Here is an 18,697-nt window from a genome sequence, read left to right as displayed (position 1 = left end):
TCATTAGAGCCTTGACCCTACCCAGCGTAGACATCACAGGAGGTGTCAGAACTGACTGCAGAGGCTTCAGTGCAAGGGAAGCTTCAGGTCAGACCTGAGCTCTGCCTGTCTGCAGCTCACTTTCCCAAGACCAGGTGGGCCATGGAGGGAACACTATGCCCTACAGGGCTTCTGAGAGAAGCCAGCTGAGAGTGCTGCTTCAGCGTTTTCTCCTTGCAACAGGTATCGCTGAAGTGGGGCAGAGGTGGGAGGGTGAGACATGAGAGAGCCAATGAGGCAGGGTAGTTACTGATGCCCAGCCAACTATTAAACTAATTAAAACAATTTAAACTGTTAAGAAAATTTTTGTGGTTTTATTGTATCATGAGGCATTGAAACATCTGAACAAATCAATATCTCGGTGGTGAGGCAGCTGCTTTCTCCTTCACTTCTTTGGGTTACTAGAGCAACTTGTCAGTAGATTAAAAAAAAAAAAAAAAAGACAACCTTTCGCATTACTTAAGTCTTTCCAAGGCATGCGCTGGTACAACACAAACTTCTCCCATCAGATGCAACTAGTCTAGCGTCCAAACATCATGCACAATACCTCGGCAGCAGTAGCGCACTGCGCCCACTCCCACCGCGGCCCTGCTCATTTGTGTATGATATTTGGAGCATCTGGAGGAGCATGAATAATATCGGGAAGAGGAGGGAGGAGGAAACAGCATGAGTGCCTGGCTGGGAGGAGGTCAGCCGAAGTTGTGCAGGGCAAGCCTGAACATGTCATTGGTGCAAACCCAAGCATCATTGATGTTCTTTAATAGGAACATCTGGTGGAACCCCATGATGGGGTCTTCATCGGCCTGTGAGGAGAGAGAAAATGGTTCAGTAAGGTGGCCAAGGAACAGGAAGGGTGTTCAGCAGGAGGTGAACGCTGACTTGGGATCAGGCCCTACAATTTGGACGCAAATCCTAGGAGAGCTAAGGGGTACTTGTGACTGTGAATTGACACAATGTATGAAACACTAAACTGGGCACTAAACTGGGCACTAAACTGGGCCTTGAGATGGCAGCTCACACTGCTATGTACACAAACTGCAGAACAACTCACCAGTTAGCTACAGCAACAGAGCAGAGAACGTACGTGCCTCTGAACCCATGTTTCTGGGCACAAATGATCAATTTGAAAGAGTTCTGCAGCACTTACCATGTAACTCACAGTAATCTGTAAACTAAACAATCTTAGTGTCTGATTATGCCAGTTAGTCCAACCAGGAGAAGGTACTACTAATACTGACTATGGCCAAGTACATGAGAAAAGGCTCAAAACCAAGCTCACACTGATTACAGCTCTACAAGCGAAAAAAACCAATGCAGCACTATCAGGTAATCTGTTTCTTGTCATGTAACATATTTGCAACGAAAAAAGAAAGGCGAGAGACTTCCACCCAAACTGCAGAATACCCAGATGAGGCCTAGTTGAGGTAGGAGCCCAGCCAACCAACAGTGTTTCTAATATCACTGTTTTTTCCAGGAATTATCATCAGCAAGGAGGCAAATCAGTCTTTTGGGGGTTGGACAAAAACACCAGAAAGAACCTGAAGCCAGGTGGGAAGAGGCACTGCTAACTGATTCCAGCCTGGGAAAGTGGACACTAAGACCCCAGGAGAGACCTCCTCACTCCCAAGGCCTATTTGAGCACACTTGCTGGGCACGGTATCTTGGACAGGCAGGAGAAACTAACAGGAAAGAACAGGCCAGAAGGCAGGTCCGTCTGGGTCCACTGGAGAGGCCTAGCCCCCCCCCCCCCCCGCCACTTTCTTCCACCCTTGTAACGGACTCAAGAAGCCCTGCCTAGCCTAGGGAGAAGGCATGTGGGCCTGTTACTCTGGGCCCCATGATGCCACAGGCCCAGGAGGTTGGAACCTGGTTAAGGGGCAGCTCATTTGTCCTGCTTTGGGAAGGAGCAGAGGCTTTTTTGGGAAATCAAGAATCTGGCTTCAGCCTGTTAGAGCATAACAAGTAGGAGTTCCTGGGGGGTACGGGACCACAGGAAGGCTTTGAAGGTAACAGGTCTTGAGAAGTGGAAGGAGAAATGCAAAGAGAAGCAAGGGTTTCAGGAATCTGCTTTGCTCAGCAGGTGGAAGAATCAGCAGCCAGCTTGGGGAGTGGCAGCATGGACTCCAGCTCAGGATCAGCTGCCTGCAGAAGGCCCACCTACACCTTGAGGCAGTGCAAAGGCCCAGTGGCTTGGATCACAGCCCCATCCTGCTCCTATACCTCTTGTCCCTTTTCCAAAAATGCTCTATACGAGTGCTCTCCAATAGGACTTGTTGCAATAACAGAAATGTTCTATGTTTGCGCTGTCCAATAGGCAGCCACAAGCACTTGAAGTATGACTAATGCAACTGAGGAACTACATTTTAATTTTATTTCATTTTACCTAATGTAATTTAAAAATCACCACATGTGGCTGATGGCTATTGTACTGAGCTACACAGCTCTAAGCATCACTTTGGGTGTCCCTTGAGAAGCAGGACAGCAGCACTGCAAGGCAGCAGCACTATTACCTTGAGCTGGCCCACAACCATGCTGATGATGCAGCTATCTGGCGTGGGCTGATGGTCCTGCGCCGTGATGCTATGCTGGATTTTCTGGAACGGAAGGCTCTGCAAAGGAAAGAGTGGGTGGTGGGCTGTGGCCAGTGGGGTGGGGAAGGAGCTGCCTGCAGCCCAGCCCTGGCCCTTACTTACAGACAATTTCTCCACAATGGCAGCTTTCCCCTGGAATTGCTGTCCTTCCCACGTAAGGCATGACGCGTCAATCTGAAAACCAGGAAACCTGGGGTCAGGGCTTCAGAGCACAAGGAGTATCTCTGAGGCCCTGAAAGGACCCTGAAAAGGGTCTTGCTTGGGGAAATTAGTTCATGTCTTAGTTTCCCTGCCTGTAAAGAAGGAAAATGAGGGTAACTTCCAAACTTTACAGGATGAACAACTTCTTTAATTACACCCCAGCACTGCAGAACCCAAGCTCTGAAAGACTATGTAACAAAATACAAACTTATTAATAAGTTCACTTCCCACCTTTTATTCAAGAAGTTGTATGGCCTTTGATATGCATGAGCTCCAGGCTGGCTATATGTGGCCAGGGCTCAGTCAAAAGCCATCCTGCTGCATGGTCAGTCAGCACCAGTCCCAGAAAAGCCATCAGTGAGTTCCAAAGAGGCCCTTCCCATGGGGTCAGAGAGGAATGGAGGCTGACAAGGCCTTGCCTGGGACCCTCCCTACCATCAACATGTAACCCATTACCTTCACTTCTTCCCCACCCCATCTCTCCTGCCACAGCCTTCAGGGGCAGAACTCAAAAGTGCCTCTGCTACTTACCAGCTCTGACATTAAGCAAGCTACTTTTTTTTTTCTCCCCCTGAGTCTCAGTTTCCTGATCTTTAAAAGGAATATGTGCTGAGGTTTATATAAAATGACATACATAAAGTACTCTTTTAGGACCTTGCTAACTCTTCTCTGGGTCAGGCCTGCTTTAATTGATTTTAAAAGCAATATGGTAGAAGTGCCAAGGATCCCAGAGTCATACCAGTTTGAGTTTTTAAAATTCTCTACCTATGATAGTGACAATCAAATACCTGTGCTGGATTTGTTCTTCCACTGGTAAGATCCTTTTCTTTTCTTCAAAATTTCTGAACTGGCCCTGACTTTTTGGAGGGAGACACAAAGGAGTTTGCCCACAGCCCAGTCAGGCTGCAAGGCTATGCTGGATGACTCCTACCTCTCCTATCCTGGGCAGACCTGCTAGGTGTGGCCTGATCAATCACATTTCTGTCTTGGGCAGGGTCAAATACAATTAACTCTTGGTATATATGAACATCACTAAAACAGCAGCAAATCATACCTGCATAGAAGGGTTTCTCAAGACACACCAACCTCCCTGGACTAACCCCATTTGTTTTCCATGAGCATTCAGCGGCTTTTGGCCCCCCAAAGGAAGGTGGACCTGGGGCCTCCAGGAGAGATCAGCGGGGCACTGATGATGCTTACAGCTGCTGCCTCCAGAGGGCACCATGAGCCCTAGCCTCTGTCTGCTGCTGCCCAATCTAGAACAGAGGCACTCCCAGGACCATGGAATGGCAAGCCCAGAACCTGCTGCCTAGGGTATCAGAATCCAGTCTTATAGATGACAGAAAGGAATGTGTGGACCAGGGAGTTGGGCTAGGCCTTAAGCCCCCTGTGCCATGGAGAGTAGCTCAGATAAAAGGGGACAGCCAAATTCAGTGAGGGCTGCCAGAACTTCTGAACTGGAGGCACTGGCCCAACATGTGAATTGATTCCCTGAGGTCCCGTTCTGGTCCTAGAGCTGAAGACTTACATAAATTGCGCCTAGTTGGGTTCTGTCGTTATCAAATAACTGGTAGTAATGTTGAATGAAGCTGGATCCAATCTGCTCCCAAATTGGCTTGTCTCCCATTCTGGAGCGTCACCCGGCCTCGTTGAGACCTGCAAGTCCAGTGAGACAGGGAGGGTAGTGTTGGTACCTTGGTACCGTGGAAGCAGGAGGTAGCCAGCCAGTCTCCTCACTGACCCCCACCCCTCCCAGACCTCCTTGAGTAGGGAGTCTTTTGCTGACGTCTGTTCTCCCAGGAAACACAGAGAGGGCCCAGGGAACTGACAGGCGATCCCTCAATACAGACCAGTGCAGGGAGCCCAGAGGTGGACCAGACCCAGACCCTCCTTTGAGGGGCTCTCGTGGATGAAACAGCAGGATGGGTGCTGAGGGTGGAGCCAGGACAAAGGAAGGTCAGAGCAAGTCCAATGGAGGGATGGGCTTTTAAGGAGGAGCTAAGCACTCTCTCCATATCTTTTCATTTAATCCTCTCAACAACCTGCAAGGCTGTTGAGAGTTATTGCTATTCTTCCCACTTTGCAGGTCGGGAACTACTGATGTCTGTATGTGGAGTGTCTTCTATTGCAGCCTTCAGGCCCACTCCTTGTCCTGCTGAGACTCAGCACTCAGTCCCTCAACACTGCCCTCCGGGCTTACTGGCAGGTGGAAGAAGACCCATTGGGAGTGGGGGGAAATGGCTCCTCAAGGCCCCAGTTGCAACAAAGACAGCGAGTGAATCCTCCCGCACACACTTTGTCTTAAGGGGGTAGTTACGTCTTTGAGGCCAGGTGACATGATTTCGTCACTGATGGGGGTTATATCTACCCACTTCAGAGCTGGAACCATGGGTTCAGAGGATCACAGGTAATAACAGAAATGTTGGGAGGGGAAATGAAGGCTGTGAGGGGGAAATGTGTCATGTCTTCACATCCCCATCCCAGCACTCACTCCATCAGAAGGGCTGCCCCTCTCCAGTCTCTGAGGGGGGGAGGAGAGGGAGGGGTGGGCCCCCCCGCTACAGATATCAGGGACCCCAGGCTGCTAGACGGAAAACCCAAGCCCCAGATGAAAGAGTCGCTCACGCTTTGGCAGGCCCGGGTAGGGTGGCGTGCATCTCCCTGCAGGATCCATGACAGCAGACCTGTGTGTTGCTCTGTAGTCATCTCTGACTGTAGAGGAGCCCACCCCCTCTCTCCTAATAACAGGAACTCTGAACCAAAGCAGTAAGGAGGTGGGTTTGGCCCTGGCAGACAACCATTGGCAGTAGTGGGATCTCACACAAGTCACTGCACTTCTTAGGGCCTCAGCCCCCTTCTCTATAAGAGGGTGGAACCCTGAGGTTGCTAGTGGTTGTGGTCTCACTAAGGGAACCTAGTAAAGCCCTCAACTCAACATGGTAAGTGCTAGTTTGCTCCAGTCCCTATGACCTCACCCAAGGCCAGAAGAGCCAGAGGGAAGGACAGTGTTAGTGGGCAGTGGCTTATCCCCAATCCAGCCAATCTCCCTGCCTGTGACCAACACTCCAGCCAATGAGGGGCCAGGAAGCTGAGCCAGCTTTATTTTAAGTCCCCTAGGAGGTGGTGGCACTAAAAATAGCAGTTCAGTGCTGGGATGACTAAGAAATGTCCAGGAAAGTCTAAAACAAGCAGAGGAGAAAGCTTGGACCCGGTCACGCCTGCTTGGGACAAGGTGTATCCCAGTTCACACTCTGCCAAGAAATACATCAACAAATGGGAAAAACATAGGATCAACAGCTAGTCCCAGCTGCTCTGTCTTGGTCACATTTCCAAGGGGTCAGACTGTGACTGTACCACATGCAAACGGGTTACTGGAGGCAGGACACAGCCCCACATCTCGCATCTCTGCCCCTTCCACCCTAGTATTCACTATGCTTGGCTCACTCATTGTGGCCCAACCCTACCACATCATGCTCTCAAGATGCCTTGCTGAGCATCTTGAACTCTGGGGCAGGGGGAAAGCTGGAGTAATGGATGAGGGCCATCTCCCGCTCTGTCCTAAGCAGCCCTCAGGGAAGATCTTGGAGAAAGGAGTATGCCAGTCAAAAGAAACAGAAAGAGCCTGTTTAGAGCCTCAGAAAGAGATTAGGGCAGGAAACCGAGAAGCTGGAGATGGAGGATGAGGGGAAATAAGGCCAGAAGCTCATCCAAAGAAAAAAAAAGTGGCGCCATGTGGTGGGACAGTGAGGTGAAGGAAGTGGGGGGGTGTTTTTTCCTTTTTCAACATTGTTCTTAACAGTGTGATTAACATGCTAATACAAAAACTACTTGGCAGAAGTAGTGGTAGAGTAAAGAGGTGGAGGGATAAAAGGACAAGAAGACCCCTTTGGCCCGGTGGAGTGGGACAGGGCAGAGTGAGCTCTCCTGAGGAACAGGACTGCTCAGGGGCTCCCAGAAAGTGGGAGAAGGAACCTTCAAAAGTATGTGGACTGAAGACTTTGCTTTAAAGATGTCAAAATGGGGCTGCTGAGGCCAACACCAACCTCATTCGAGGCCTTCTTGACCTTCATGTGTTTATCTCTATGTCGTGATCACATCGCCATGTGGTCAGATTCCACTGTCAGCCCACTTTACAGGTGGGAAAACCAAGGTTCAGCTGGTTGCCCCAAGCTCACCCAGTACATCAGTGCTGATACTGGGTTCTCTGGTCAAGGTCACTGCTTGCTTTCTGCTAACTTTGCATCCCTGAGCTCTAAACCACAAGGCTGTCCATGTCCCTCCCCTACAAAACCCTCACCCTTGGGTTAAAGGTCAAACCCCCAAAGCTCCACATGTGGCTATCCACACCCGTCCCTGACTCCTCAGCCATTCTCTCCTATCTCCATCCAGCTCCACACATAAACACACCAGAACTCTCTGAGTGCTTGCTCCCTGTGTCTTTTGCACAGGTGAGTCCTCCTGCCATGATGCCCGCCCTCCCCTCAGGTCACTGTTCAGATGCCACACGTTTGGGTCCTCCTTTCCAGACTCAACTGTTGACTCCAACCCCACGTGCAAAGCCATATCAACACACCCAGGGCTCATTCCTCTGCCTGAACACAGCTCTGGGCTGTGAGGGTTCCAGTGTGGTTCCTGCCACACCCGACCCCACCTCCTCAACCTCCCAGCACAGAGTCCAGCAAACTACAGGATTTATAGTTTCTGACTCCAAATCTTCCACAAAGCTTTGCACTCATAGCCAGGAGGCAGCATTCCTGAGTCCAGAAAAAGCAACAGGGTGCAGAGCCCACCTCCCATCCCCATGCAACATAGAGGAGAGGTGGGCCAGGCTGGGAGGATGTTCCCCAGGATGGCCAGCCAGCCTTGACCTTGTTTCTAATATATTTATTGTGGAAAGAACAGCCTGGAAAGAAACAAAATGCCAAGGCTGAGGGGCAGCCTCACATCAGATTGGAGAGTGACCTTCATGACAGCTTCTCCTACAGCTCTTCCAAGAGGGCTGCTGACCACACCGTCTCCTGCTTCACTTAGGCTGACTAAGGCCAGGCTCCTCGAGGAGCAGAAATGACCTTGGTGACCTCTCACCCACTGAGCTTCAGCTTTCACTGACCCTTAGGTCTCTGTGGGTGCAAAGACGCTCTAAAAATGTCTCATAAACCATGGCCCTTTCCCAACAAATTTCCGCAGAGGCAGAGATGCCCCAGCCTTGTGAATGATTTCAACTCATTCATACTCCCTGAGGTTGTCACAGACCCCAGGTTAAAACCTCTGGCCCAGGAGATTCCATTGGGTAACAGAAAAAACTTCATTTTTATCCTCAAATTCTGGGTCAGTGTTTCCATATTTTGAAACTTGAAACAGCAATGTCCGGCTGATAATGTCTCATTTTCACTAATGTGTATTACGTGTAGAAATGTGCTAAGGGCTTTACGTGCATTTGTTCTAACACCCTGTGAGTCAACTCCCATATTAGAGATGAGCAAAATGAGGCCCAGCAAGGTCAGCTAATTTGCTCAAGGTCACAAGCCTAATAAATGGTGGAACTGGATGGAACCAGGCTTAGTGGACTCCAGAGCCAGGACTCCCAGTGATAACTAGTCTGGAGATAAAAATGAACAACATGGGGGCTTCCCTGGTGGTGCAGTGGTTAAGAATCTGTCTGCCAACGCAGGGGACACGGGTTCAAGCCCTGGTCTGGGAAGATCCCATATGCCGCGGAGCAACTAAGCCCGTGCGCCACAACTACTGAGCCTGCAGTCTAGAGCCTGTGAGCCACAACTACTAAGCCTGCATGCCACAACTACTGAAGCCCACACACCTAGAGCCCGTGCTCTGCAACAAAAGAAGCCACCACAATGAAGCCTGTGAATCACAACGAAGAGTAGCCCCTGCTCGCCATGACTAGAGAAAGCCCGCGCACAGCAATGAAGACCCAACACAGCCAAAAATAAATAAAAATAAAATAAATAAATTTTTTAAAAAAATGAACAACATGTAGGGCTGAAGCCCTGACCTTGGCTTTCTCAGACAGGGGCAAGACAGGGGCAAGACAGGTCTGAACCAGGGCTTCTGCCTCCAAACAATGGCACCAGGCAGACTGCCACACTAAACAATGGGTGTTTTCACCCATTGGGGATGATCTCACAGTTTTCCCAAATCTTCAAAGTCACAACCCCATTCTACCATCTCAGCAAAACAGATATAGATGCTGGCCTAGCTGGACCTGGGTCAGGGCTGGAGGCAGGAGAGTGATGAGGAAGAGGACATTACTGACTCCAGACTAATAAAACAGAAGGATGCTCACCTCTGAGGGCCCATCACCGAGGTCCGCAAAGAATGCCAGATATGCTGAGCTTATAGTGGGACCCTTGAAATTGGCACCAACCATCTCTATTACCCTCACACCTACTGTCTGCTAGGCCTCCAAGAGCCCTGAAGCAGAGGCTGAGAAGGACTCCGACAGGTGGGACTGACAGACAACCTTGGCTTAAACCCAGAGCACAGGCGTGCACTGTGGGGAGTGAGAGGGAAGGCTGCATAGTGCCTGTCCTTCAGGAACAAACTGCACCTCTTTCCATGATCTGAGGGGTGCTGTATATCCTGTCCTACGGCCCTCCAATGACTTCCCTTCCCATTCCCCACTGACAGTCTCAACCATTTATCCTGGCTTCAAGGCCCTGGGTGGCCTGGCCTCCCAGCTATCCAACCTTGTCTCCTGCCACCCACTCCTTCCCGTCCTCTGCAGCCACTCTGGGCATTTTCCTGTTTCTGGAACATGTTGAGCCTGTCTCACTGGAGGGGTTTGCAACTGTTGATCCTTCTACCTGGATCACCCTTCTTCGTAGATCTCCATGTGTCTGCTTCCTTGTCACATATGTGTCAGGTCAAATGTTACCTCCTCATAGATACCTTCAGACACTGTGACCACTCGTCTAAAGCAGCCACCCATTTACTCACTTCACCACCCCGTTTCATCTTCTTAGCACTTGTCACTGCATGAGACTGTCACATTTACATATTTGTTTATGGTCTGTCTCCCTGACTGGGGCACCCCTGTTCCCATGGTGCCTGGCCCAGCCCCTCTGCTCTGGAGGACTGAGCTCTGGGCAAACCCTGTTCAATTTAAGTGGCCAAGTGACCCACTTCCCCTCCTCCCACACCTTCTGTCCAAGTTGTCAGGAAACAATCCTTTGCCTTCCACCCAGCCATCTGTCTGAGGCGTGTGGGAAGTGGGGCTTAGCCCCAAACACCCTCCATCCCCCCACAAGGCTCTGATCACCTGAGGGACAACTGGGGCTGAATAGTAGGCACACAACCACTTCCCTCAAAGGCTTGGCCTCTAGTTTGCTTCTCCTCTCCCTCATGGTATGACCCTCTGACCCTGTCTCTTCATCAGTAATTATGAGGATGTTAGGGGTAATCAACTGAGGGTATAAAGCAGGACTCAGCTGTAAGCAGTCATTGGCAGGTGCTAGGTGAATACTAGGTCAAGAGCTAGGAAGAAGGTGGATATCTCAGTCTCCTATAGGGACACCACACTAAAGAGCAGCCTTGACCGAGGACTGGCAACAGCCTCGTCCACCACTCCCCTGCCTGAAGTTGGGAGGGAAATCAGCTAAGGTCTGCTGCCCAGATGGCTGGCCAGGACAGAACCCTCTCCTGGGGCAGACCCCTGATGTCTAGGTGCCCCCAGCACCCTAAGGGCCTTTTCCTTATCTTCTATTTGAAGAAAGGGCTCCAGAGATTTCAGGCTGCCCTGGCTGGCCCAGAAGGTGAATCCCGAGACCTGCATTGTAGTCCCTCTGCTCCATGCTTATTCAGTCCTTGAGTGGCCACCCCTTCCCAGGTGGCTCAGGGATCTCTGAGGCCCCCGTCCTAGAGAGCTCCCATCCATGAACTTGCTGGTTCATGTACTGTAAGTCAAACTCCTGTAAGCCAAACAGTTACATGTGTTCTCTCATTGGAGTCTCACAGCCCTGAAAAGCTGGTGTGATTAGTGTAACTTTGTAGATGAAGAAACCAAGACTCTGAGAGATTAGGAAAGAATTCAAGACCACAGAAGGCCACTGGCATAGTCAGCATTAAAATGTCCACAAAATTGGCCTGGACTGGAGCAGCTGAGAGCCCATGTCAAGCAGCAGAAAGCATAGATGGCAAAATGAGGCTGTGAGGAATGGAGCCCAGGCCTTTTCTTCCCTTTTGAAATCAGCAAGCTCCATGGCCATCAGAACAGAAGCCTCTAAGTGCATGCTCAGCCTGTCAAAGCAGGTTTACAACCTACAAATGAGAACTTGCCTTGACTTGGGCCTCACCATCTCTGCAAGTGAACCAATGTCTCTTTACAGACATCCTTCCAGGGGGCCACAGTTTCTGCCCTGGTGAGACCCAGTGGCTCTAATGCAGTACCTGAGGCTTTAAGAAACAAACATTCCAGAATTCCCCCAGTTTACTGAGGCAAACTACCCTCAGTTCCCAGGTACCCTGGACACACCCCTCTCATGAGGGGAGGTTCTCCTTCTCCAGCGTAGCCCCCACTCCAGCCTGGGTGCTTAAGGAGTTGGTACATAGCAGGTACCAGCAACAAATAAAGAGAAAGGCCTAGGGTAGTGAGAAGGGCCAACCCCAGCTCTCTTGTGTTCCTCTTCCCTGGCCACTAAGACACTTCCCTAGTTGTAGCCAGGCCTGAGCAAATGATTCCTCCCAGGAAGACACATTCCAGCTGATAGGGTGAGAAGGAGAAGGCGCCACACAGACCTGGTGGTAAGGGTGATTACCAGAACGATCAGTCACTCCAGACTGACTCCAGGCCTGGAAGTCACTGCAGGGATAACCCACTGCTGTGGCCTCCCTCAGGGAGAGGGTCTTCAAGAATTCCTGTCACATACGGTCAAAGCAAGAGAATCACAGAATCTCAAAGTTAGGGAAGGGGTAGTCAACTCAAATCCAACTCCACACACACAAACATCCTCAAATGGCCCATCAGAAAAAAATAACTTTAAAAAGAGGCCCATCAGTGTATACGACAAACCCACAGCAAACATCATTCTCAATGGTGAAAAACTGAAAGCATTTCCTCTAAGATCAGGAACAAGACAAGGATGTCCACTCTCACCACTATTATTCAACATAGTTTTGGAAGTCCTAGCCACGGCAGTCAGAGAAGAAAAAGAAAAAAAAGGAATACAAATTGGAAAAGAAGAAGTAAAACTGTCACTTTGCAGATGACATGATACTATACATAGAGAATCCTAAAGATGCCACCAGGAAACTACTAGAGCTCATCAATGAATTTGGTAAAGTTGTAGGATACAAAATTAATGCACAGAAATCTCTTGCAGTCCTACGCAATAACGATGAAAAAATCTGAAAGAGAAATTAAGGAAACACTCCCATTTACCATTGCAACAAAAAGAATAAAATACCTAGGAATAAACCTACCTAAGGAGACAAAAGACCTGTATGAAGGAAACTATAAGACACTTATTGAAGAAATTAAAGACAACATAAACAGATGGAGAGATATACCATGTTCTTGGATTGGAAGAATCAATGTTGTGAAAATGACTATACTATCCAAAGCAATCTACAGATTCAATGCAAACCCTATCAAATTACCAGTGGCATTTTTTACAGAACTAGAACAAGAAAATCTTAAAATTTGTATGGAGAAACAAAATACCCCGAATAGCCAAAGGAGTCTTGAGGGAAAAAAACGGAGCTGGTGGAATCAGACTCCCTGACTACAGACTATACTACAAAGCTACATTAAAGAAGACAATATGGTACTGGCACAAAAACAGAAATATAGATCAATGGAACAGGATAGAAAGCCCAGAGATAAACCCACACACCTATGGTCAACTAATCTACGACAAAGGAGGCAGGGATATACAATGGAGAAAAGACAGTCTCTTCAATAAGTGGTGCTGGGAAAACTGGACAGCTACATGTAAAAGAATGAAATTAGAACACTCCCTAACACCATACACAAAAATAAACTCAAAATGGATTAGGTCCTAAATGTAAGACTGGACACTATAAAACTCTTAGAAGAAAACATAGGAAGAACACTCTTTGACATAAATCACAGCAAGATCTTTTTTTATCCACCTCCTAGAATAATGGAAATAAAAACAAAAATAAATAAATGGGACGTAATGAAACTTAAAAGCTTTTGCACAGCAAAGGAAACTACAAACAAGATGAAAAGACAGCCCTCAGAATGGGAGAAAATATTTGCAAACAAATCAATGGACAAAGGATTAATCTCCAAAATATATAAACAACCCATGCAGCTCAATATCAAAAAAATAAACAACCCAATCAAAACACGGGCAGAAGACCTAAATAGACATTTCTCCAAAGACATACAGATGGCCAAGAAGCACATGAAAAGATGCTCAACATCACTAATTATTAGAGAAATGTAAATCAAAACTACAATGAGGTATCACCTCACACCAGTTAGAATGGGCACCAGAAAATCTACAAATAGGACTTCCCTGGTGGCGCAGTGGCTAGGAATCCGCCTGCCAACGCAGGGGACACAGGTTTGACCTATGGTCTGGGAAGATCCCACATGCCACGGAGCAACTAAGCCCGTGCACCATAACTACTGAGCCTACGCTCTAGAGCCCGTGAGCCACAACTACTGAAGCCCGCGTGCGTAGAGCCTGTGCTCTGCAACGAGAAGCCACTGCACTGAAAAGCCTGCCTGCCACAACGAAGAATAGCTCCAACTCGCTGCAACTAGAGAAAGCCTACGCACAGCAATGAAGACCCAATGCAGCCAAAAATAAATAAATAAAACAAATAAATTTTATTAAAAAAAAAAGAAAATCTACAAACAACAAATGCTGGAGAGGGTGTGGAGAAATCGGAACCCTCTTGCACTGTTGGTGGGAATGTCAATTGATACAGCCACTATGGAAAACAGTATGGAGGTTCCTTAAAAAACAAAAAATAGAATTACCATATGACCCAGCAATCCCAGTACTGGGCATATACCCAGAGAAAACCATAATTCAAAAAGACACATGCACCCCAATGTTCACTGCAGCACTATTTACAATAGCCAGGTCATGGAAGCAAACTAAACACCCATCAACAGACGAATGGATAAAGAAGATGTAGTATATACATACAATGGAATATTACTCAGCCGTAAAAAGGAACGAAATTGGGTCATTTGTAGAGATGTGGATGGACCTAGAGGCTGTCATACAGAGTGAAGTAAGTCAGAAAGAGAAAAACAAATATCGTATATTAACGCATACATGTGGAACCTAGAAAAATGGTACAGATGAACCGGTTTGCAAGGTAGAAATAGAGACACAGATGTAGAGAACAAACGTATGGACACCAAGAGGGGAAAGTGGTGGGGGGGTGGTGGCGGTGGTGGTGGGATGAATTGGGAGATAGGGACTGACATGTATACACTAATATGTATAAAACAGATAACTAACAAGAACCTGCAGTATTAAAAAATTAAATTAAATTAAATTAAATAAAAAAGGAGGCCCATCGGGCTTCCCTGGCGGTGCAGCGCTTGAGAGTCCGCCTGCCGATGCAGGGGACGCAAGTTCATGTCCTGGTCCGGGAAGATCCCACATGCCGTGGAGCGGCTGGGCCCGTGAGCCATGGCTGCTGAGCCTGCACGTCCGGAGCCTGTGCTCCACAACGGGAGAGGCCACAACAGTGAGAGGCCCGCGTACCGCAAAAAAAAAAAGGCCCATCAGGAGGTTCAGCTCAACCCCAGCGCACAGAAATCCTGCCCAACTTTCAATGTCCATCCTGTGGAAAACTTTTTGGATCCACTCCCCTCTCTCCAAAAGGACTATTCCCTTTCACTTCTGGGGAGAGTGCCTCTGGTCTGACTCTGGAAGATGTCCTGATATTTATCACTCCAGGAGCACTGGGCACTTGAATAAGTGACCTGAGAGGGTCTCAGAAGAGACAGAAGCCACAAACCCAGGTTCCAGGCAGGGAATAAGGCCACACACCACAGAATGCTGGTGAGATTCTCAGGCACCAGGAGAATACCCAGCAGAGACCCCTGAGGAATGCAGGAGCTACCGATAGAAGACAGCTGCTAGACTCAACAGCCACAGCAATTTGGAGTGGTGACAGCCAAGTTTCTCAAGGGACTCCAGACTTTCCTGGCCCCAACATCCTGAAGTATACCTTGTTCTGTGGTTTCTCCAGGCACTGGAGAGGAGAGTGGGCTCACTAACAGACTTTCCTCTCTGGTGCTCTACTCATTCAGAAGCCCCCTCTTTTGCAAAGGGCCAAGAGCCCCTTGTGGGTCCCTTCAACTTAGCCCTCAGCACATAATAGCAACATTACCTCTGTCTCTTCCACTACTGTGACATCCTTTTCCCAGCACCAGGACTTGGTAGGATTCATTATTCTACCTCCAGCCTCAGCCCAGTGGGCTGACATATAGAAAGCGCTGCAAGAATGGTTGCTGAATAAAATGGATCATTGGTGTAAAAGGAGAAAAAAAAAATTTCAAGCAAGATACTAATGCCTCAGTAAGGGTATTCCAGAATTTTTTGATACAAGGTGCCTTCCAGTTCTAAACTTTGAGAATTCTTTCACTTAAATCATTCTTCCCATCCCAACCCACCAACTGCAAAGACAGCAGAATAAAGTGAAACGTGGCTCAGAGAGGAGAGGTGGTCTCCATGTCACTAAGGGACCTAGTTGAGCTGGTTGAGAACCCAGCATCCTCACAGCCTGCCCGCTTGCTTACGCAGCCATATCCTGACTGTCCCATGCCAGGCCCCACCTCCCAAGACAGCCCTACATGAATAGAGGGTGCAGATTGATTCTGGAGAACCTCAGGGTTCTTTAACGATTGGAATGAGAGGGAGGGACCTGAATTCCTCCTGTTCCCAAGTAACCTTTGTTCCTTTTTCCCAAGGAACAGCAGCATTTTGACCTTGAAGAAAACCCTTGTTTTCAAGTCACCTAGGGCTTTGCAATGTGTGAACTAATCCACAGCCATAAAGCCTAATTCACCTGACACCAGTGTCCTAGAAAGAACCAACCCAGACAATCTCAAGGTCTTGGAACAACTACTTATAGCACTAAGAGATCCAATCACACTGATCCTATTTGTGTCCTGTGGGTGGTCCCTCCTTGTTGCCCACCTCCACTGGCAAACCAGGCCTCTCCTAAGTCTGCTGAATGAACCTGACTCCCATGTGGTCGTGGGCTAGGATGTGGACTAGGAGGGTTGAGTCCAGAGAAAACGCAGGCCCTGGTGACGAGATCTGGACAGAACCTTCCTTGCCTGTCCTCCTTAACCAGGGAGAATGCAGTTCAACTGCAGGAAAACTTCCAAGGCTAGAGTTCAATGACCAGAAAAATATTACCTGGGGAAATACTCAAGGGAAAAAAATTCCAAGGATGGTGGCTTCCTGCGTCACAGGCCTAACTCAACTCTCCTAAAAGAACTGCATGCTGCTGAGGCCAGGTCTGCAGAGACTTAGCTGCATCTTTATCCCTGCAAGAGCTGTGGCTCAGAAGCTACATTGGGGTCAGAGGAATCAAGGCTTAACGAACTGTCTCTTCTCCATATCCCATGGTCTTCTCTGGACTTGTCCCTTAATTTTATCACCAATCAGGAGTGCCTTTACAAAGCCTGCTAGAAGACTACCCTATGGCTAGATACTTCCCTACTCCCAGAAATCAATGGAATCCTTGGAGCCATCATTAAAGGCAATTTCCCAAGGCCCAACCAGCTTCCTGCCTGTTCATAGGTCACTCAGTTGTTGGAAAGTGAGCAGGCAGGTGAGGGAAGCCTGACTTTGTGCAGCCTCCAGCTCTAGTCCTGCCACCCAGGCTTCAGAAGGGCCTCACAGAGCATGAATCTGAACCCCACAGCCCAGATGTGCCCTATGCCCAATGTTGCTTGCAGCCCAGCCTCTTGTTTGGTACCAGGCTCAGGGACCTCAGACCTGGATTCTACTTTCCCCTCCATTAAACCCCACCTTACCGTTACCATTCTTATCGAATCATCCTCCTCTGTGGGAAAAGGGCAGATGACTCTGGGAGGGGCAGAAGTGAGGATTAGGCTGTGCTGAAGAGATCTAACGATGTGTTGGAGGCTCACACATTCAGCCTTACCTCCTTGGCTTCTTCCCTCCCTCCACTAACGCGGCCGGCCAACCCACCCACGGCTGGGGCCTGATCACTGACAGAGAGAAGGGCGGGGACTGAGCCTACGAGTCCGGAGCCGCCTCATCTCATCAAGCCAGATCCTCTAAGACTGGCCGGGGATGAAGTCCCACGTGGAACCCCCTCCCTACCCCAGATTCCCTGACCCTGGCCTCGATGCAGGAGAATCTGAGTTCCAGAGTGGGAGATAGGTTTCGTGCACTCTCAGCGGGCAGACAAGCAAGGGAGCGTTCACCTACATCCTAGCCGAGCTATGGTTGAGAACCGGGTGAGGGTAGGGCTGCGGCAGGCGGGCGCCCTTACCCAGTGCTGACTCCGGAGCGGGCCGGGTGGCACCTGCCCATCCCCGGATCCTTGGCAGGCGGGCGGCAGGACGTGTGGCTGGGGTCCGCCCGCTAGCCTGCCTGCAGAGTTTGCAGGACTCGGGCTGGCCGGGCTAGGCCAGACGGGGCGGGGCCCGGAGAGCCCCATCCGGGTGGTCCAGAACAGAGAAAAAGGCCCGGCCCCGGCGCGGTCCGGTGTGCCCGCCACGGGCACGGTACGCCTGAAATGGGTTCTTGGCTGTCTCTGTGTTCCCCCTGGCCGCCGCCTCAGAGGACCGACGGGAGGCGGAGCCGCGCGCGACACATGGCCCCGGCCCCGCGCGGCTTCGGGCCGCCGGGGGGGGGGGGAGGGGAGGGGCGGCCCTGGGACTCGCAGCTGAGGCTCCAGGCGACCCGGAGCGCGGCTCCTGCGGTCCAGCCCCCGCCCCAGCGCGCTAGCCCAGACACTCACCCGAGGGGCTGGCACGATGGCGGCAGCGGCGGCGGCAACCCAGCGCGGTCTGCGACCGACTGTCCCTTCCCCCCTGCCTTCCCTTGCCACCCCGCTGCACTCTGGGAAACGCAGTTCCCCCCGTTCTCCTTTTTGGCATAGATGCGCCAGGAGAAAACTACAGTTCCCGACGTCCTATGCGCCGAGGCCCAGACACGGCCCGCAGCGCGGGAGGGGAGACTAAGTCAGGGAGGGAGGCCGCCGAGGCGAGCCCCTGAGAATTGTGGTCTAGCGGAAGCCTCTGGAACACCCGAGCTTGGCGCCAGGCGAGGGTCAGGGCTCAGTTATCGCCAAGTCCCAGCTGGTCCGGCCCAGCTCTGGTTGCGCGGCCGTTCGGTGTTGGCCCCGCCTCCGTGGGAGCTCGGCCTGGCCCCAAACTGGCCTAGCCGCCCCTCCCTGGGCCCCTGAGCTGTTTCCGCTCGCAAAGCCCCCTCCCCTTTGGTGCTCTGGCCGCCCCTGCAGCCCCTTCGAGTGTTGCTCTAAGGCCAGCCGGGGCGGAACGCACAGCTTCTGTTTTTCCCAACATTCTTGCGCCCTGCCCGGTGCTAGTCGGACCCAAAGCTGGTTTCAAGCAGGCGAGGCTTTTCTTGGGCTGGAGACACGATTACTCTTTAGATTTCTGCAGTTAGGGTCTACAAGACATTCTCACAAGTTTGGTTTTTGTTTTTTTTTCCAGTAGGCATGGCAGCTAAGAGTTTAATTTTTATTAAGAGAAAAGAGTAATAACTGGCACGCCCAAACCTTCCCCATGATTTAAGTGATAAAATTGTCCATAATCTCCCTCCTGCCCATTGCCCTTTCCTTTCAACCCCCATTTTCATCGTTTCCCGGGCAACGCAAACTTTTGAAGTAAGGCCAGTCTCTAGTTC

General features: G+C 50.1%; 1 protein-coding gene across 1 annotated transcript; it reads right to left on the bottom strand.

The window, feature by feature from the left end:
* Window positions 1-331: 331 nt before the first annotated feature.
* NUTF2 (nuclear transport factor 2) lies at window positions 332-17,924 on the bottom strand. The gene is made up of 5 exons (XM_059999175.1): window positions 17,790-17,924; window positions 4,360-4,487; window positions 2,733-2,804; window positions 2,550-2,648; window positions 332-842 (listed from the first exon to the last, which is right to left on the bottom strand). The coding sequence occupies exons 2-5, from the start codon at window positions 4,456-4,458 to the stop codon at window positions 729-731; spliced, it is 384 nt and encodes a 127-aa protein (XP_059855158.1). The 5' UTR covers window positions 4,459-4,487; window positions 17,790-17,924; the 3' UTR covers window positions 332-728.
* Window positions 17,925-18,697: the final 773 nt, after the last annotated feature.

This window comes from Delphinus delphis, chromosome 20 (genome assembly GCF_949987515.2).
Source record: "Delphinus delphis chromosome 20, mDelDel1.2, whole genome shotgun sequence".
NCBI lineage: Eukaryota > Metazoa > Chordata > Mammalia > Artiodactyla > Delphinidae > Delphinus > Delphinus delphis.
Note: the sequence above shows the minus strand (reverse complement) of the source record. Positions and strands in the feature narration are given on the sequence as shown.

What these genes read in the sequence shown, in the direction of transcription:
- NUTF2 (XM_059999175.1), bottom strand. Translation starts at nt 4,458, where the DNA reads ATGGGAGACAAGCCAATTTGGGAGCAGATTGGATCCAGCTTCATTCAA. An exon ending in CCCAACTAGGCGCAATTTAT is followed by an intron (nt 2,805 to 4,359) that starts GTAAGTCTTCAG and finishes CCTGGTTTTCAG; the next exon opens with ATTGACGCGTCATGCCTTAC. An exon ending in TGGTTGTGGGCCAGCTCAAG is followed by an intron (nt 843 to 2,549) that starts GTAATAGTGCTG and finishes CTCTCCTCACAG; the next exon opens with GCCGATGAAGACCCCATCAT.